Here is a 21,572-nt window from a genome sequence, read left to right on the forward strand (position 1 = left end):
TATACATACGGCCCAGAAGTTGTGTGGGCTGGCAAGGATGGCTGAAACTTGTCCGTGTCATCCATCATTGCCAGGAGAGAGTAGCCACCTCTGGTGGCACAGCTGTTTGGGCATTGACACCCATGTGCCAGCCTTGCCCCTGTACATCTGCTGCTGTGTTGGTTTTGACAGGGTCATCTGTGGTTCTGTGGACCTCAGGACCCAGTGAACCTCTGTCCAAAGCACAGAGACACAAAACAGATGAGCACGATGAACACAAGGTATGGATGAAGTTGTTATTTTAGTCTGGAACTTCTTCCTCTCAATAGAACCCACGGCCCAAAATGAATTAGGCAAGAAAAAAAAAAAAAGATGCAAGGAACAATTGGCTTTCATATAAACCCCTTTTAAAGGCTTCAAAGTCCAACATATGGGCTAAGTTATAGCCAAGCATTATGATAGATTGAGTCGTGCTGAACACAAATTGGGGGAAAGTATGATTCATCACTGAAAGCAGTGCATCCTTATCTGGATAGACACCGGAGACATTTGCATGGCATGGAATTGGCACAAACAAGTGCCAATGTCATACTGAGAACATTGTGATGGTTGAATGCTAAGTAGCCGATGGCTGAAAGCAATTAAGTACATTTACTCAAGTTCTGTACTTCAGTGGAATTTTGAGGTTCTTTTTCTTCACTTGAGTACTTACATTTTGATATTTATACTTCTACTCCAACTCAGAGGCACATATTGTACTTTTAACTCCACTACAATTATTTGACAGCTTTAGTTACTATAGTTACTTTGCAGATTTAGATTATTATTATAAAACCTATACGTTGTTATACCTTTCAAGCCGGGAACAGCTCTGCGTGTAGTCGTTGCTTTTAATTGATAGAATCGGAATCATGTCTAAATGGGTTAACCACTCAAGCTGGATTGAATACTTCGGATATTCGAAAAAAGCTGTTCTACAAACTCACAACGCGCTACATCATGAAACATTCTGAGCTTGGGTATTGCTACTTTTACTCAAGTCAAATATCTGAGTACTTCTTCCACCACTGGCACTGATGCTAAGTAGCTAGCCTTCCACCGTATTTTGGAAAAAGCAAACAATAGTAAACATTTACCTTCTTCCAGAGGCTACTTAAGGTTTAACATTCACTATAACATCGCTATATCAATGCTTTGGCCCAGTCCCAGCATTATAAAATGTTATTTTACAATGACGGGAGCATCAGATGTCAATTATCCAGTGAAAAAAAAAAGAAAGACCAGTGGTTTCTCTAGTCAACGTGATAGCTGGGATCAGGTCAAAACCATGCAACCACAAGGACAGTGAAGAGCATTTTGAAATTCAAACCCTGAAGAAGCAGCAGTACACAGAAGGTAGGTAGGTACACAGTTACAACCTCGATGTTAATTTAACTCAACTTAAATGGGTACATTTATTTCCCCACCCTCTCAGAGTTAAATTATCAGTGAGGATTCTATAGCGCACACCCCTCCTGTCACCTCCCCCGCTGAGCAGTAAGGCTTTCATGTGCTTTTCAAAGTCTCAGGTAGCATTACCCCGGGCAACCTTGACAGAGCCCGGGGCAAAGGCGCCATTCAGCTCTGCACATTCGCACGGATGCGCACGCGTACGCACACGTACACACACACCTACGGCGGTTCTGCATCATCCTAGACCCCACCCACGCTATACCCTGCGCGCGCGCATGCACGCACCCACACAATCTTTGATTGTCTCCGTGCCGTGGCTGTCATTAAGACTCATTAAGGGGGATGGGTTTATTGAAGGCAGTCATGTTGAGGCATCCGCTGAATTATTCATTTGAGGGCCCCCCACCGCACGCGCGCACACACACACACACACACACACACTTGCATGCAAAGACACCACACATCCTCGCAGAGATGGAGGCAGCTGGAGCTGACGAGAGAGAGAGAGAATGAGGGAGAGAGAGAGAGAGACTGCCTATATAGGTCACTTCCTCCTCGCACTGAGAAAAGTGGAACTGGAAAGGAGGGAGGAAAATAGTCAGAGAGGAGGGCTTATTATAGCGCGCACGCAAGCTCACACACACTGCACGCACACGCACGCACACACACACACACACACACACACACACACACACACAGGAGCCCCCTGCAGATAAAGGAGCATGTACGGTCCCCTCCAGAGAGTATAGGGCTGTCACAGCTATGAATGAAGCGCAGAGTAGCTTTTTGATTGAGGTAATACTAATTCATTGTTGAGGCACAACGCGGGCGCCGTCGATGGGAAAAAAAAAAGAGCAAGAGGAAGAGAGGAGGGCGAGCGGGCGAATGAAAGCAGAGGGAACCAGGAAATACGAGAAACCGCTCCGTCTCCCAGAGCGAGAGGGAGCCGCACACCGTTCCAATCCAGAGTGTCCGGTTTAACTCTGGAGGATACAAATGGAACAAAGTGGACCTTTAACCACTGAAAACCCCTCTATACTTAGTAAAACAGACCTGCAGCTGTACTTGGTACGCTCTTTGTTCACTCTACACCAAATCTCTTCACCAAAAAATAGACGATCTACAAGCTCACAACACGTCATGTTGTGACATGTTGTGAGCTTGTAGATCTGCTATTTGTTTTGGCGAATATTCAATAGGGATGCTGGGGTTCAAGTGGTTAAAGGACCACTTCGCCCATTTTCAACCTATCTTCATATAATTGGTCCTCAAAAATGCTCATTACGTATAATATGGTACCATTATTGTTCTACTCACTCTGTCTCTCAGAGGAGGGCTGTGGGCAGTTCAGAAACCCGCCCACCAGTGACATCATCAATGGGGAATTCGAAGCTAAAAGAAACTGTAGTCTTTCCATTCCTGTAAAGTTAGCATGCTATAAGAGGAGCCATTGTTCTCGCATTAATAAAAAACAATCAAATAAATAATCTTGTATAGGTTGAAAATGGGTGAAGTGGTCCTTTAAGAGTGCACTTGGTTACCCTCCTAGAGAAAACTGTGTATTTTACCGTGCAAGAGAGATAGACGTGTATCTGTGTGTGTGTGTGTGTGTGTGTGTGTGTGTGTGTGTGTGTGTGTGTGTGTGTGTGTGTGTGTGCGCCAGCGGCAGTATTGATAGATCTAACGGAGTCGGTCAGCTGCTTAGCATTTCATCAAATGGAACTGTTTCCGCATGCAAACTCAGAGCGCCCGTCCACACACAGCGGCATATGGCAATATACAGCATGCATGGAAATAGATGCTGCATTTACATTCATTTTGATCACGTATTCCTTCAAATATTCATAACATACAATTAGGGTTAAATATGCATGGCTACAATGGAGAGCCGAGTGGAATACTGTAGGTAAATGCACGCTGGAGGCGAGAATAATCGCAATATCTCCTCGATGAAAGCAAAACAAAACATGGATATAATATACTGCTACAGTATAGGCAGCATCAATGCAGGAGCCATGGCATCTATACCAGCGTTCCTTTGGTCTAAAGAAGATAACGGCGCGGTGGTGTGTTGTCTGTCCCTCAAGGTCACTTCCTGTTTCTTTCCGACCAATCCGGTCGTTCCTCCTTGTCACCGTTGCGCTTTCTGATTGGTGGACGGGCGCAGGGTTTTATGTGAGTCTCTGAATCGAGCGTGTTGATGGATACTGAAGAGGGGGGAAAAAAGAATGGCTCTGAGCTGAGATTGTGTGTTGAGAGCTTTCGAAGGACGCGGTCTGAACCGCGAAGGCCTTCAAACCGGCTTTCAGACCAGAAAACAAGCACACTGTGAAACCCTGAGTGGTCATTTCAAAAGGGAGAGAGTCCACTCTCGGAGTACAAAATGGATAAATGAACACTGAGGCTTTTACTGTGCGCTGCTGCACCACCTGCGCGTCCTACAGACAAAAGTGTGTGTGTGTGTGTGTGTGTGTGTGTGTGTGTGTGTGTGTGTGTGTGTGTGTGTGTGTGTGTGTGTGTACGTATACAGCGTGTTTGTGTGTTTGTGTATGTGTGTGTTCACGCATCACAGGGGCAATATCACAGCAAAGGTTCACCGCCTCTCCTTGTCACCCAGGCTGCTCTGTCCTCACCTGACGTCTCGTCAACGACCTGAATATCAAGTGTGTGTGTGTGTGTGTGTGTGTGTGTGTGTGTGTGTGTGTGTGTGTGTGTGTGTGTGTGTGTGTGTGTGTGTGTGTGGTCAAGTGGGTTGAGGAGAGAGAGAGAGAGCGAGAGACGACAGATCTGGGTCAGGCAGTTCCCATGAGTCCCTGAGCGCTCCATGGCGGCTGACACGTCTGATGTGAGAGAGAGAGAGTGTGAGAGAGAGAGAGAAAGAGAGAGAGAGAGAGAGAGAGGCGCGTGCAGACCAAGGGTCAGGGGAGGACAGCAGGGTTCAATTTGTACCAAAAAACAAGAAAAGGGGAGGACATTTTCTTGACCACTTAAACCCCATACGTTGTTGAGCGGAGTCCCTCAGGGCACCATACTAGTGTACTTTCTGTTTTTGCTCTACATTAAATATATATATTTTTTTAATAAGGTTTTCCCCAGAATATGAATGCAGGGGTTTAACCACTTAACCCCATGGTTGAGTGGAATCCCTCAAGACCCTATGCGTCTTTCTGTTTTCTGTTATTGTGGGGAACGCTTTTGCTGAAAACGGCCGATTGCATTGCTTGCAAATTTCATATTTACCGTACACTGTGTATTTGTACACTATTGCGCAATAATAGCCCTATATTATTGCGCAATAGGTGCGTAACACTTATTAGTGCTCTAATAAGATATGCGTCACATTTTCCCACTTACACAGCGCATGCGTGGACACGAATAAGACGACGGCCGTTGCCTCAGAGATCTCCTTATATGCCCATATCAGTCAGATCGGCGGTGCAACGTAGGTGCGTGGGCCGCGTAGAGGCCCGAAACTCTAGTTTTTTAAAAGCATTTTTTTAAGCATTTACTCCAGCAATTCAACTCGAGTACACATTTGAATGAGCTACTTAGTAGTTGAGTAATATTTGCGTTACTCTCATTACTTTCAAGGAGTTTGGAGGTGTCCGGCTGCGTGTAAACTGGCTCTAATGGATTTCACGGGTTGGCGTTGGTCGGCCTGTTTGATTGACAAAGAGGGTTGGAGAGATGCCACAGACCCCAGCGCTGGCTCTGTCCCCCAGGCCATGCACCATTGATCAAACACATACAAACTGTCACTCCGTATTGCCAGGATGCCTTATGATGGACTCGGCAGCCACTTCCATCATTAGTCAGTCAGACCCCATCCATTGCCCATTGCTCATTACGTCGCCTCTGTCGCGTGGAAACCTCACATGTCCAAAACTGTTACTTTTGAGGATTCAAATTCAAAAGCATCAAAAGTAGCAGATCTACAAGCTCGAAACGCGTCGCTTCGCGCCGCGTTTCGAGCTTGAGGATCTGCTACTTTTGATACTTTTGTCCAACGCTCTGGTATGATCAAGTAGGGCTTTAATAATTTACAAAAGAAAATAGTTAGAATATGGAGATAGGAGGTTTCTGCCCGACAGCTACAACATGCAAACTGAATCAGGAACGTGATGCTGTATGCATTTTCCCAAGTCCTCGTAGGGTTTCAGTTTTGCTACCAATCGATGTTTTCTGGATACTAATGTTTCCCAAACGTCATCTCCTTCCTTGCCTTTCGTACATTCATTACTCCCACGCAGGAGCAAAACTGAGCACTACACAACACTATACGTTTGCATAGTAAAACAGAAATTAAATGGGTGTAAGTGATATCTAATTATAAATAGCTCCATGTTCCAATATCAATCATTGCTATGAGTGTTAACGGGAATCTCTCCAACTCCAGTTTTAGGATACCAATTCTATCCAATCAGGAGAGAGAACTCATATAGGATACAGGATAAATAATTGAATTTGGAAATGATGAGACAAAACGGTAAGCAGATAAAATTGGAGCACTATAACATTGACGCTGGTAATGATATTTGTGAGGTTCTCTCTCCTTATGGGCTTAAATTGATATCGCGACCAGAAAAATAAATGTTCTGTTTATTTAAGCTGGGGAGAATCCTGTTACGGAAATCGGAATAATAGAGCTTTTAGAACTTTTTTATAAAAAAACATTTTTTTTTGTTGGGGATCATGTCTTTTCAATTACGTTTTTCAATTATTTTATAAGAAAAATATTTTCTTTTAACACATCGGGTGCCGAACACGGTCTGAACCGTGTTTTCACAGAATAGCGCATTGGTGCCGAAAACGGTCTGAACCGTGTTTTCAGTCTTTTTGTTTTTTCCGTTGGTTTTCCACACGGGAGGGGCTAGAGCAGCTCTGGAGTCACCCTAGGCGATTCTGAGAAGGATAGGCCAGTTGGATCACCGAGTCAAACACATGGCTCCCCATCCGCTTCCTGTCTATTTCCTTCTTTAAAACGTCTGTACTGTATCTCCGAATCTGTTTCCACTGGGGAAAACCGGTCATGCGCGATCCCTCCCCGTTGTAACTCGCGAGTGAATTGTTATCGTTCCAGGATGTAGCCAGGGTCATCGCGCTCCATGAATGCATGCTTTTTTTTTACGTGGATTTGCTCGTCGTGGAGTCTAGAGCTTTAAACAGCAAAGCGCAGTCAATGGTGAGATTGCTGGCACCCAACGTATTATGTTATTAAAAAACGCTGGCACCCAATGTGTTAATAAAATAAAATAAATGAAAAAAGTAATTGAAAAAACACGGCCCCCTCAGGTATTAGAAGGACAATATCAGTCACCAGAACCAAGGACATGTGTTTTCAATGAGTCTAACACGGTTAAAATGGAGTTGGGTTTGTGTATAGTATAGGAAGGGGGCATGTCTGATAAAATCAAGATCAAATATCTAAATACTGAATCAAGCAACTTAAAAACTGTCTCGGGTGAAACATAAAAGCCTGAATAGACCATAAAATGACCCCAAACAAGTCAATGCAATTGAAAGTAATGGATGACCCACCTTTATTGACAAACACGTACAATAGAAGTAGCGCGGTCAATCTTCCCATTGTGTACATACAGTACAGCAACACCACCAACACACCTACCCACAATCCAATGTGGTTCGACCTTTGCCCCCGGGCGTCCTTCAACCGCGATTGGCTCTCAATCTCCATGGCGACGGGCGGGAGGGCATGCGAGGGGATGTGTTGCGCTTTGGACATGAGAAATGAGCACAATTACAGCTTTTGAGAGGCAATTATATGTGCGTTGCGGTGGCAAGGACCCATAAATAACATCGGATCCACCCTATGAGCTTGTCCGGTAATTGAAGAACAATGAGGTGGGAGAAGGGAGCCGAGGCGCGTGCCTGCTCGCGATAGCCTTCAGCCCATTGTGGTGCCTTCCAGCCTGCCAGAAAGGAAGGTCGACAAGCCGGACAAAGCTTAATGACACCGGCCAACTGGAGCCTATAGTTCTGTGGCAATGAACGTCTGTTACAAGCGCAGCATACACCGGGAGAGTCGAGGAGAGAGCTCCAGAGAAAAGAGCCTGTCAGCCTTTCTTGTTACGTGCTTTTGTAAAGACATTTGATAAGGCGTTGGAAAACTCTCCGCGCGGAGACGGAGGGAAAACAGGGACACACACAGATAGAGCGTGAAAGGAGAGAACGCGTTCAATTCAAAGCAGGTTTATAAAAAAAAAGAAGAGACAAAAAAACGAAAACAAAACATCACATTAGACAGAGGGAGATTTCTGGGGAGGGAGGGGCGGGGAGAGAGAGAGAGAAAAAAAAAACACATCCCAAATATAGACCTTCTGTAATTTCACCAGTGGCTCGATAGTCCCTGTGCGTCCTTCGCCAAAGAACTTTATCTGGTTGAGAAGGGAGGGGATGTAAATAAGTAGCTTAGGACACACAGGAGCTTTTCTCAGACTACGGGGTAGTTGTCAGTGTTAAGTAGCTATCCTTGTATGCTCCTAGCTAACATCAAAAGCCAAGGGACCTTGTTTCATCGTGCTATGGAGCTAAACGTTGGAGAAATCCCCTCAAAAAAAAAGAGAGAGAGAGAGAGAGAGAGAGAGAGGGAGAGAGAGAGGGAGTACAGTGTAGCTTAGGTGCAAGTAGGTTAACATTGCAGAGATTTAACCGGCCCAATTTCACTCGACAGTAAATCTCAGCAAATTTGAAATGGCTACATGTGAAGTTGTGCAGTTCTTACTGTGATGTGTATATTACAAACTGTATATCGTCTCTGTCGGGTGGAAACCTCATATGTCCAACTGTTACTTTTCAGTATCTCAACAGTAGAAAAATAATCAGATCTGCAAGCTCCAAATGCGGCGCGAAGCGACACGTTTTGAGCTTGCTGATCTGATTCTTTGATGCTTTTGTGTGACGTGGTTGAAATATGGACACAAGAGGTTTCTGCCCAACAGCAACGATATATACACAGTATACACACACACACACACACACACACACACACACATACACACACACGCTGTATATTTATTTCAGCATATCTGATAATGGAGAGTACTGGAGCCACAGAAGGGAATAGAAGAGAGAGAAAAGGTTGTAGGCCTTACAGTATGTTGGACTGTGGCAAGTTGAATGTTGGACCTCAAGCCATCAAACCCCCCAGGATCGACCACACACACATCCTGGTCTCCCCCGCAACTCCCCCCCCCCCCCCCAACACACACACATACACTACCACCGCCCACCAGCAACCAGTGCTTACACACACACACCACCTCCCATGGGGTCTGACGTTCCTCTGAAGTTCCTCCTCTGCTCAGTCCTGTCAGTCTGAGTCTCTCTCTCTCTCTCTCTCACACACACACACACACACACACACACACACACACACACACACACACACACACACACACTCCGTCTCACGTGTCTTTCATTCTCATTCCGTCTTCCCGGAGATAGAGAGAGAGAGAGCGACGGGGAGTTGTGTACTGTACCTCGTTTTCATTTTCGAGGGTTCATGCAAATCTTCCTCCAATGCAAATGAGTCAGCCTCTTCTCTCTCGGAGGTAATAATCACCTGAACACCCCCTCCCCACCATACCGCCCCCCCCCCGGCCCCCACACACCCCCTTTCCCCCCAGGTTGCTGCTGTTGTACAGGCGCCACCACAGACATGAATAAATAATTAAATGAAATCTAATTTCGTTTTATTTCATTTCCACAAGCAGCTGAATCCAATTCCGCCTCCCACCCCCTTTGAGGACGCCAACCCGCGTGACCCCCCCAGGTACAATTACCGCCATCGGAGACATTACACAAACACTTGTATATAGGAGGAGTGTGCCGCGCGGTTTTCATGTGCAAAGATAGATAAGATGGGAAGAAGCGTGTGTGTGTATGTGTGTGCGTGGGGAGGGGGCACAAGGAAATAAAGTGACATGTGAAACAGCTGCAGAGTAATTTACTGAGAGCCACAACGGAGAGTCGCGGTAAATGTAGCTACGCTGAGCTCTGAGAGGCACAAGTTAATATGTGACAATAACTGGATTTCTGTTGTCTTTTTCCCCGATCTTGCATTGGAAAAATCCTGACTAGCTCTGGGAGAGTTACAAAGCGCAAGATGAGGGAAATTGGCATGAACTCCAGTCAACAAATGACAGGGTAAATGATCACATAAGTAAAGTGCAAATAAAAACAATGAAGTGCTACAAGACTAACCAGGATACCAGGTAAACAGCAAACTTAGAATGCTATCTAAATAACAGTCTTAGCATTTGTGGTCGAGCACAAAGTAAATGTCTAAACAACATAAATAACATAACAATTGTGAGCAAGTAACCAACATAGATACATGTTAGTATAACTAACGTCAATCAAAAATATGATATATTATGTCAGCCCTGTTTTGGCTTTGTTTTGTCAGCAGCCAAAACACACTCTCCAAAGTTAAGTCCACTTCAGCGCCCGTGAAGCTGCTGACGAACAAAACAAGGCTGACATGTCTTATTCCGGGTCAGGGGCTTTGTGACCAGAGGCGCCCCGGCGAGGTGACGCAGACTAGGGCTGGCATGTGACGCAGCGACACTCAACGTGTCAGAACCAAGTACAGCGGCTCGGAGAGACTCGAGACGCGACAGGAGGGAAGAGCGAGTGGTCACGCCAAGTCACCCACGCCTTGTTAGGCGGTACGGTTACACATGTGCAACTTGAATATTCGCCTCCCCCCGTTCACTTCCATTCTATGCGAGCAAAGGTGACCCTTGGTGAACTTCGACCGGGGCGGTCAACCAATAGCAAAGAAGTGTGTGGTTGATGCCACTTGGGCTGGCATTGGCTGTAGTTTTCAGTTTTGCAGATACTGTATTACTGCGTGGCCTCCTTTCACAAGTGAGCAGCAGCACTTTTTTGGGGGATTTTTTTTTTGCTGTGTCAGCACTTGACGGTGCTCCTGATTGTACATCGAATATCAATGCATCATACTTAGTTTAATTTGTCCTGTTGTGGCGCATCATTAGCGGGCCGGAGACGCGGCTGGCATATCAAACAGGCGGCCTTCATCGATTAGCATGCAAATACTCAGCCGTTATCAGTGGGCGGATTCATCGATCGGGTGCACATGGACAACACGTTTGTATTAGTTCGCTAAATTTAATTTTCATCTCTTTGACTGAAAACGTTACGTTGGCTATTCAAAAAATAGCAGATCTACAAGCTCAGCGTGTCACCTCGTGCCGAGATTGTACATCTGCTATTTTTGAAAATGTTTGAAGGATATTGACCATTTTTAATAATTTGGTCAATTGGCATTTAAATGTTTTAGAACCACTGTCATAGACGGAGGGGGGTGGGGGGTCGTCCATTGGCGATTGATTTATCGATCTAATTACCAATCTCCCCATGTTTTGGTCTTGCTATGAGGCTGCAGGTCTGCCACGCGTGTCATCTCCACGCAATGCTATCCAACAGATGGATGGAGAACGAGAGGAGGAGGGGGAGAGGTATCGTGTACCCTGTACTGCGTGTGTTGCACTGTGTTGCACTGTTGTCTGAGCGGTAAAATCTCGCTTAAACCCATTGAATCCGGGAAAGCATCTGTGTCATTTTACATTTTAGCTGCATATCATTGCTGTTGGGCAGAGACCTCTCATCTCCATATTTTAACTTTCTGTGTTTTTTGAATTGATTTGCGTAAATGAATGCCCTACTTGATCAAACTACAGTATCATACAAAAGCATCAAAAGTAGTTACTTTTGAATTTGAATCCTGAAAAGTAACAGTTTTGGACATATGAGGTTTACACCCGACAGAGACGAGAACAAGTTTTTCAGAAAACCGGATTTAGAAGGCATTTTTTGAATCGGCCTCAGGTCTAAAAATGGGTTATACTGTAGGTGCAGTAAGAGATAGATTGTTAGTACCAGGGTTCTCCCCGTCTCTCCAGCTCTTTAGTAAACAGAAAATGCATTTTCAGGTCGGGATACCAATTGTATCCAATCAGGAGAGAGGACTCATACTAGGGTTGCAGGATAAACAAGTGACATTAGAAGTGATGACACAAAGGAAATGAGCAAGAGGAAATTGGAACTGGAACACTATTCAAATTGACGCTGATAAATGGGTATACCCTCTCCTGATTGGATGAAATTTGCAACCTCACCTGAAAATGTACGATTGGGACTCCGTTAAGGGTCCATTTGGTTACATTTGGCACCCTTCTCAGAGTCACACGCCGATATAATGAACACTGAGGATTTTATTGTGCTTCTTTCTTTGACAAGCATCTGTCAACCTTATCAAAAATAGCAGATCTACAAGCTTGTACGTCTGAAATTTTTGGGGGGAAAAAGAAAAATATTGAAAAAAAAATGTTCATAATTTTGAAGATTTTTTACACACATACCAATTTGGATTCACAGATTCATCTTCCCAGCCATTCACCCTCCTCATTCTGCACCCCTGGCCCCCTCCCCCCTCCCTGCTGCTGATCCCCCTCTCAATAATTGACTGCGGGGGGTAACGAGAGCTCTGCGTAGCATGTGTGTGTGTGTGTGTGTGTCGGCGTGCGGCGCCGTGTGCGAGCTAGCGTTTCTTCTGAGTAGACTGACTATGGAGGAATACACTCTGTATGCAGCCTGCGTTCCAGCTGCCCTGGCTGGCATGGCTAATGAAGTGCCCGCGCCCCTCCCCCTTGGCACCTTGCACGCACGCGTGTGCGCGCGCGCGCGCGCGTGTGTGTGTGTGTGTGTGTGCGCGCGCGCGCGCGTGTGTGTGTGTGTGTGTGTGTGTGTGTGTGTGTGTGTGTGTGTGTGTGTGTGTGTGTGTGTGTGTGTGTGTGTGTGTGTGTGTGTGTGTGTGTGTGTGTGTGTGTGTGTGTGTGTGTGTGTGTGTGTGTGTGTGTGTGTGTGTGTGTGTGTGTGTGTGTGTGTGTGTGTGTGTGTGTGTGTGCAGAGAGTGGGATTCCGCAGAGTCAAGCTGCAATTAAAAGGCCTGTCAATGGTGTCTGCCATAACGAAGGCTAGAGCTGTCACTATCGACCAGCCGCAACACACACACACACACACACACACACACACACACACACACACACACACACACACACACACACACACACACACACACACACACACACACACACACACACACACACACACACACACACACACACACACACACACCCTCTCTGCCTGTATAGAAGCAGGCAGAGGGCGAGAGAATGTGTGCGTGCGAGAGAGATTATAACATGGGAGAAGAGAAAAAAACAGCCATACTGAGGAGAGATAAAGGAGAAGGTGGGAGGAGAGAGAGACACACATAGAGAGGGAGAGAGAGCAAAGATACTGAAGAGAGATAAGGGAGGAGAGAGAAAGAGAGAGAGAGAGAGTGAGTGAGTGAGTGAGTGAGAGAGAGAGAATAAGTATTTTTCAAAGAGAATATTTGTAACTCAAATCTTTGCTTTTGGGGGGTCCCTGGAACAAAATATTTTGATATTATTATTTTTTTATTTTATTTAAAAAAATATCTTTAGAATCGGCCTCAGGTCTTAATGGGTTAAGCAAATTCCTTGGACACATACCTTTATTAAACTTACGGATCACACACACAGTAGTCTTTAGTGACCAAAATTGCCATAAAAAAAATGTAAAAGAAGAACTGATAATAAAATAAAAAGCCAATTATTATTATTTGCAGCAGTGGCTCAGAGGTTAGAGCGGCCGGTTCGATTGCCGGTTTGATTTCAAACTGGATTAGAGTGGAAGTGTGTCCTCCAGCAAGACTAACTGGCCCAGATGAGCAGGTTGGTGCCTTGCATGGTTGCCTTCACCGTGGGCGTGTGAATGTGTGAATGTGTGTGTGTGAATGGGTGAATGTTACACACATTGTAAAGCAATTGAAATGCAGACCATTTGCAAAGGCTATCGTCTCTGTCGGGTGGAAACCTCATACTGTATGTCCAAAACTGTTGCTTTTCAGGATAAGCATCAAAGTTAGCAGATCTACAAGCTCCAAGCGTGCCGCGTTTCGAGCTTGCGGATCTACCACTTTTGATGCTTTTGTGTGACGCTATAGTGTGATCAAGTAGGGCGTTAAACCATTTTGGGCGGGAACCCCTATTTGTAACTATACCTTACAGGACGGGAACCCCTTTTGGGGTTCTTGTTGCTATGTACAGTATTTAGCAACATACATTTGTTGTAATTATTATTTGTATTTTTTATGCCTTTATTTTGACAGGACAGTAGGCTGACAGGAAATGGGGAGAGAGATGGGGGGGACACATACAGCAAAGGTCGTCGGGAACGGGAGTCGAACCCGCGACACGCTGTCAAGCTGGATTACCAGCGTATGTGGTATGCGCCTGGACCGCTAGGCCAGCGGACGCCATTTGTTGTTATTTTTGAATAAATATTTGAAGTTTTTCAGAAAGTGTTTTTAGATTCGGCCTCAGGTCTAAATGGGTTAATTTACGAAAAAAACTAAAAGAATGGAATAAGAGGTTTCTGCTGCGACAGCGACAATATACTGTACATCCAAACAACCACCTGCGAATGTTGTTGAGCACTGTGGCCGCAAGAGACCGCAACCGACTCTGGTGTCACTGCTGAACTATACGGGTAAGGCAAACTCTGAAGTCCAAAACTTTATTCTTTTTTTCTCTCAGCCCACACAGTCGGGAGCGTTGACAGAGAATGTTTAATGCGTTTTTAGATTCAAGCTGTTACGACAGTATTCAACGGAACATAATGCATATTCATGTTCAGACACGGTACAGTACAGTATTGCGGAACACAACGTGTCTTTACCGTTGCTTGCAGCCCCCACATGGGGTCGATAAAGCATTGTACAGCGAGAGTTACCAAAGACATAAAGGAATGTTTTTTTACAGTAGAGATGTTTTCTAGTTAAGTAAATATTCATACGCACTCACACACACACACACACGCCCACACACACACGTTTGCATTACTATACTTGTGAGGACATTAACATTTTAGGAAGACGATTTTATGAATGCCATTCTTGCAAGTTTTTGTGGCATTTTTAACTGTAAGCCTAGGGCCAAAAAATCTACAAGCTACACAACGCGTTGCGCTGCAACGCGTTGTGTAGCTTGTAGATCGGCTATTTTCCGACTCATGACGCCGGCACGCAACTAAATATAAATCATGTTTAGCTCTAATTCCAACCCCCTAAAACCTGACCTCTAAATGTCTAATCCTGACCCTAATCCCAACATGATTTTTTTTCTAATTGTAAACTTCTCTCTCAAAACATTTTTTCTTGTGAGGACCAGGTACAGTAAATGGTCCTCAAACGTCTATTTCTCATATTCTAATTATGCTATACTTGTGGGGGACCTTTGGTCATCACAAATATAGTAATACAAACACACACACACACACACACACACACACACACACACACACACACACATATACTGTACACGCACGCACACACACACACACACGCACGGCATCCTCGTCCTCAGAGCAGGATGCGGTACTTGAGAGCGCGGGGGACCCGGTTAATGACCAGGCGGCCGTCGTAGCTCAGCGAGGCGAAGAGCCAGGGGTCCGCCGAGGACCACTCGGCCGCGTACACGCTGTCCTCGTGCTCCTCGTAGGTGGACACCACGCTGTCCGCCAAGGGCTCCTTGGTCCTGGACCACCCGGGCGACACACACACACACACACACACACACACACAGACGAGACACACAGACGAGACGCACACACACACGCGCACACAGAGAGGTGCAAATGAGTTAAAATGGAACGAGGGCCTGTGAGGACAAGGCCATAGAGATGATCATTACTCATAACTCCACCCCCACCTCTTTCTCTCTCTCTCTCTCCCACACTCCATTTCTCTTTGCAAGGCCCGGTCATGATTACACCAGCATATTTCCCAGTCCTCTGACCCCGTTCTCTTTACTCACAGTCTAGGCTGCTCACCCGCTCTCTCTCTCTCTCTTTCTCTCTCTCTCTCTCTTGCAGTCTCTCTTGCTATGTGAGGACACACACTAAAGCCTAGACACCCCCTCACAACACATACACTGCGGTGCGGTGTGGAGAGGAATGTGTTAACGCCATCTTATTCTCCATTCCCTCCACATTCATCTGGTTCCCCACCGCTGAAGATTCGCCCTCCTCGATCCCCCCTCGCTGCTAGAAGAAAAAAGAAATGTGACGCTTCCAGAAAAACTCAAAAGGAGAAAAACATAAGTAAATCGTCTCTGTCGGGGGGAAACCTCATATGTCCAAAAACGGTTACTTTTCAGGATTCAAATTCAAAAGCATCAAAAGTAGCAGATCTACAAGCTCAAAACGTGTCGATTCGCGCCACGTTTCGAGCTTGCGGATCTGCTACTTTTGATGCTTTTGTGTGACGCTGTAGCGTGATCAACTAGGGCCGTTAATTTACGAAAAAACACTAAAAGTTAGAATATGGAGATGAGAGGTTTCTGCCTGACAGCGACGAAATAAAGTAATGGGGATTTTAAGTCTTTATTGCCCTCCAAAACTTTCTCCCTCCCCTGCTGTTCTAAAGACTCCTTTGGGGAAACACACTGACTTATTTTTTCGGATTCGGATCCCCATTAAATGTCTCGTCCAGACAGTAGCTGGTCCCCCCCCCTGGGGGGGATGTTTCCAAAAATAACACAAACTAAAAGGACAGTACCACCCCCCTGTCGGTTGTATCCCATGAAGAAGAAGACAACAGGGGGGGGCATCGGCGATGAGCGTTAAAAGAAAAAAGGAAGAAAAAAAAGCCTGATGCTTGGAAAACGAGTCGTGCGATTAATTATGAAGTTTCCTATGTAAGGAGAGAGTTTTGGTGGATGACAGAAAGCACACGCAACAAGGGAAAAGGGAGTCGTTTCTGCCTGGTCCCCGTGGGGAAGGGAAATTGCTTTTACTGCTTCACCCAGCTGAAGGCTGCTCAGATAGCTTTGATGCGCAGTATGCATGGGGGGGTGTGGGGACGGACGGACAGACAGACAGACAGACAGACAGACAGACAGACAGACAGACAGACAGACAGACAGACAAACAGACAGACAGACAAGGTGCCTAACTTTGATCAAACATGGGGGAGCAAAATTCGATGGCGGATTTACTGTAAGCCCCCTCCCAACCCACAGTATATGTTTATCTATCAGACAACAATAAGATATTAGCTAATTGTGTAATACAGTCACGCTTTAAAATACATGAACCTTTATAGAGTAGTCAGTTTCTCACAGCTTTGTGATAGATCTGCATCAGAACATTTCTTTTAAGATGAAGATATAATGAAACAAATTCAGTTGTGAAATATGAGAAGACCTGGCTCATCCAAAAGGGTTCAAGGCACTTTCCAGTATCACTCTATTATACTGTATTATAGACTATATTACACTACCAGTAGTCTAGGGGCCAGGGGTGTGTGCAGACTGGCCTACCAGGGCCTAAGTGCGCGACCCTGAAACTCCATTATGAAACACAACACACAAGCTGCACCAAAGCAGCAGAAACAAACACTACTAGACTGGATGTTTTTTTTGTGTGATTTATAACCACTGCTTCCATTCTTGGCTAGACATTGGCTTGGAAAATATACTTTGGATCTCAAACGGCACTCCCTGGTGAAATAAAAGGCTAAAACTACAATAATTATTTTAGTAATTTGGGTTAACTATCCCTTTAATCTTTAAGATTGACTCACTTGTAATGCAGGCAGACAGCCATCACACGTCCTGTGATCGTTATGTGAACCAAGTCCTTTTAAGAGAATGCCCTGTGATTTACATCACTTCACAATGAACTAACATGAAAATATTAATTATATATCGTTTGTAGGCTATTTATTTTTCATCTAATTTAGTGAGGCATTTAGTGAATTTAATTCATCAATTGCAAAACAACTTCAATCATTAGAAATACAGCAATCGTTTTGTTAGCTCATACTCTTTCAATTCTCTCTCTCTCTCTGGAGATAAGAGGTCTCTGCCCGACAGCAACGATATATACAGGTATATATATACATGAAGAAACGAGGGTTCTGTGTGGAAGGAGAGTCTAGATACTGTGGATTGGACTCTTAGTGCATAAACAGAAGATAGGGTCAACAATAATGGAGGAAAGGGTCGTACGTGAAGTTGAGAGCCGGTGGTTATGACTATAGGAGCTGATAATCGTGGATGAGAGGTCTGCCATTGACTACAAGAGCTGCCAGCTCGGGATGAGTGCAGAGGAGAGGAGGAGAAGGCCAGTAATGGACGTACCGATGATGACAGGCGAAGATTGAAAAGGCTGTTGAATGGCCAATAGCCATTATGAATTACTTAAGGCAACGTTAACGTAAGCTATCAGTGTTTGACAGAGAACTCCATAAAAATATGTTGATGGACACATTCCTTCTTTTATGTTTCATCCCAGCGCGTAACTCATGGCAATTAGGTGAAGTGGAAGCCAGGCAAGTCTCGTTTAATTGCGGAGTTGTTTGTTTTTTTACGTTATGGCTCTGTAGGCGGCTAGCCGGCTAGAGGAGGGTCTGTCTGTCTGTCTGTCTGTCTGTCTGTCTGTCTGACTGAACAGGGCTAATCTCGCAAAACCGATTGACTGATCGGTGGTACATTTCTTGGCCAGTAAGCTCTGTGCATAATTGTTGTCCCGGGTTTCGATGAGGTGGCATACCGATTTCCTGTTCCGCTTCATTCTCCCATAACTCACCGAAACCCAGGACTACAGTTATAAACAGAGTGTAGGCCAAGGAAGTACCTCCACACATTTATGTTTTACATAACATATGTCTATATTTATTGAAATATGCCATATATCTTTAATTGTATTATGGAAGCCAAAGGGGGTCGGATCAAATATGGAGTCACTCATCATAGATACAGAACGTGACAGATGACTGACGTCCTAGACTGGCCTCATGAAGTCTGATATCCACATGGCAGCTACACTGTACTGTTATTAGACCACCTGTTTTTTTCTGTATTCTTCTGGGGAAATTGGAATAGCTATGGAGAGACCCAATTATTGTTCATTTAGTTACAGTAGGTAGACCGCGATCGTAAGCGGATGAGAATAATTTGTCATCCGCTCAGATGTATAAGAAGAGATTTCATTTTAGGGCTGCCCAAGTAACCGAAAATGTATCAAAACCGACATTGAGAACCAATAAAAGACGTAATCTTGCTCATTTACTGTAGGTTAAGCAATACATTGTAACGAAACAATTCTTTCTTTTTTTTTTGCTTTTTACCACCGGCCCCTTTTCTCCCCAAATGTAGTCTTTATGCCAATTCATTCCTCCCCACACACATTTCTGTGTTGTCGCTGCTGTTGAAGCCCCCCACCGGGAGGACGTAGAGCCTTCGTTCTACTCCGCCCGCCCAACACTCCCTGCTGACAGGTCCCAACCGTAGGAATGCATGCAAAATAATTCTAATAGATTTTTGTATAATCAACTAAATCGCTTCTTAGCCCCTGTATTATACTTGGTTGTGCAACGGTGGCGTACAAAAATAGCCAAAATAGCAGATCTACAAGCTCTCAACGTGTGATGCGTTGAGAGCTTGTAGTTCGGCTATTTTCGCATAAAGATAAATCATTCATTAAGCAGAAAATAATAATAATGGTGTTATTGGTTTGAAGTGGCATCGCCCAGCCCTACAGTAGAAGCGACGTCTCCAGGCGTCTCTGTCCACCTACTTGTCCTCCTGGTGGTTGTCCTCTGGGTCGCTGAGCTCCTCGTCGTCCACCATGTGTCCGAAGGGCTCTGAGGAGATGGACACCATGTTGGACAGGATGAGGCGGCTGTCGCTGCTGGCCGTCAGCACCAGCTGGTCGTGGCTGCTGTTGTAGCGGACACTCCACACCCTGGAGAGGAGGACACATCACGGGGAGCACTGGTCAACCACAACATCACATCTCCTCCACGCTCATCAGCTGATTAGGTCATTCATTGGCGTATTTATCTAATGATTTGAAATGTGTGATATATGTCATTGTTGTCGGGCAGAAACCTCCAATCTCCGTATTTGAACTTTTTGTGTTTTTTTTCGTAAATGAACGCCCACTTGATCATACTACAGCGTCACACAAAAGCATCAAAAGTAGCAGATCCGCAAGCTTGAAACACGGCGCGAAGCGAAAGAGGTTATTTCAATCTGCGATCGCTCCTTTAGATCATTATAAACTCTGTGCTCAGGTTAGGATTAGGTTAGGTTAGGTTAGCTTAATACGAATGACATTTGCTATGTCTCTGAAACAGTGTAGTTGACAGTACTTTTCAAGGGGTTTCGCTTGGTGCGAGCTGAAGACTGTGTCATTTCTGGTTTATGCTCATTTGAGTGTCACCTATGCCGTAATATCATTTATATTTGAGAATAAAGCCAATAGCCCCTATAGGGTTGATATGGCAGCCGACCAATCAGCATAGGCTAAAGTGTCACAGTGCACTTAACAGTTACCGCCAGGGACCTCATTGCGTAAGGAAGGAAGTGGTTTGTCCAGCAGACATGGTTGCTGCAAGACGGTGTGGTAGAATTTATTTGGGCACAAAAGGAAGCAGAACACAGTGGTGGCCTTGGACAGTTCACAGAACGGCTCCCCAGCAGCACTTGCCAACACGATTTTTTAAGTAGTTGACAAAGAGTACAAAGGTTTCAGCCTGTGGCCATCATCAATGTATTCAGACTCTCTTGAGTCCACGCAAAGCTTGAACTTTTCATGCATTTCAACGATGTTTACGGCAATGGATGAAGTGGGGGGTCCAGGGGGTCCCCCCACTTCATCCATTCATATGTGGGCAAAAATAGCAGATCTACAAACTCATTTTGTGCCGCGCCACAAGCTATATTAATTAATTAATTAATACTATTTTGAGATGGGGGTCCGCGGCCAAATACATATCATTTTGGGGTCCTTGACATGAAAAAGTTTGAGAACCACTGACATAGTAACATACGATTTTTTCAAAAAACTGTTCGGAACCTCAGGTCTTAATGGGTTAAACCACTCATCTTGTGTACATGTTATTATAACTGCTGCTGTTTTAATCTGCCTCATCCCATTGCTATTTTTAACCACGCTCCATGTATCATCATCATCATGGACCTTATAGTTAACACACTCATATTGACATATCTAGCCGGTTTTTCGGTTTCTTTCATCCTTTCTTGAAACTGCAAATGATGAGAGCTTCTATGGCAAACATTTGCTGAAAATAGCTGATGTACATGCTCACAATGCAACGCGATGCGAGTAGATTTGGTGTGTGTGTGTGTGTGTGTGTGTGTGTGTGTGTGTGTGGGGGGGGGTCAAGTACAGTATAGACCCCTGGGGTACCTCGGTCAACAAAGTATATATACGGTTTTAAGTGGTTAAAACCGTAAAGTATACGTGTCCATTACACCTGTCCCTAGCCTTGACGGGTCCAGCCCAGACCTAACACCATTGCCGGAGGTAACCACTCCACCACCTGTCTCTCCTGTCCCCGGTAAGATGCCCAATCCTAGGGCGCTCGGGTGGTCCAGTGGTAAAGTAGGTAAAGCCCACCATCCGGCTTTGTAGAGTATCTGTACTAACTCATTGGAGGGGGGGGGGGGGGGGGGTGATATATGTCACTATAAGTACTTTTATGGGTTGGGGCGGCACCTGGAGGAAACAACAACAGTGACAACACACAGAAATGTGTGTGGGCAGGAATCAATTGGCATAACGACTAAATTAGGGAGGAAAAAGAGGTAAAAAGCAACAACAACAAAAAAAAAGATGCGTAATCCTGACCCAAACACCTTCGGCAGGGATGGCCTCCTCTGTCTCCGAGCCAAAGCTAGTGCCTGCCATATACAAAAAAGGCCAAAACATAGGACTATACAGTATGCCTTTCAAAAAAGAACGGCTTGTCCAATTTCCGTGGCTCAGACATGATAAAACGGGGGGAAATAATGTATTGCATTCATTAAAGAGTACAAGACATGCAGTCAGAAAGGGGGTTTTCAAGAGACTAACTACTGTACACATAAGCATATGGATGGATGAATGGACGGATGAATGCATGAAGGAACATTTGAGGGAGTCCCCTACCCATCATGCATCTCACCTGCCGGCATTCATCCAGCCAGCAGCTAGTTTGCTTT

The 21,572-nt window shown here is 45.1% G+C and overlaps 1 protein-coding gene across 1 annotated transcript in view; it reads right to left on the reverse strand.

Moving 5' to 3' along the window:
• Window positions 1–13,678: 13,678 nt before the first annotated feature.
• Window positions 13,679–21,572, reverse strand: part of eipr1 (EARP complex and GARP complex interacting protein 1) — an 81,453-nt gene continuing 73,559 nt past the window's right edge. The window contains exons 8-9 of the mRNA XM_084044946.1: window positions 19,141–19,308; window positions 13,679–15,095 (exon numbers count right to left, since the gene is read on the reverse strand). Of these exons, the coding sequence (XP_083901072.1) occupies window positions 14,921–15,095; window positions 19,141–19,308 (343 nt within the window). The 3' untranslated portion in view covers window positions 13,679–14,920. The remainder of the gene's footprint in view (window positions 15,096–19,140; window positions 19,309–21,572) is intronic.

The sequence above is a fragment of the Gymnoscopelus microlampas genome (genome assembly GCF_963454915.1).
Source record: "Gymnoscopelus microlampas genome assembly, chromosome: 20".
Taxonomy (NCBI): Eukaryota; Metazoa; Chordata; class Actinopteri; order Myctophiformes; family Myctophidae; genus Gymnoscopelus; species Gymnoscopelus microlampas.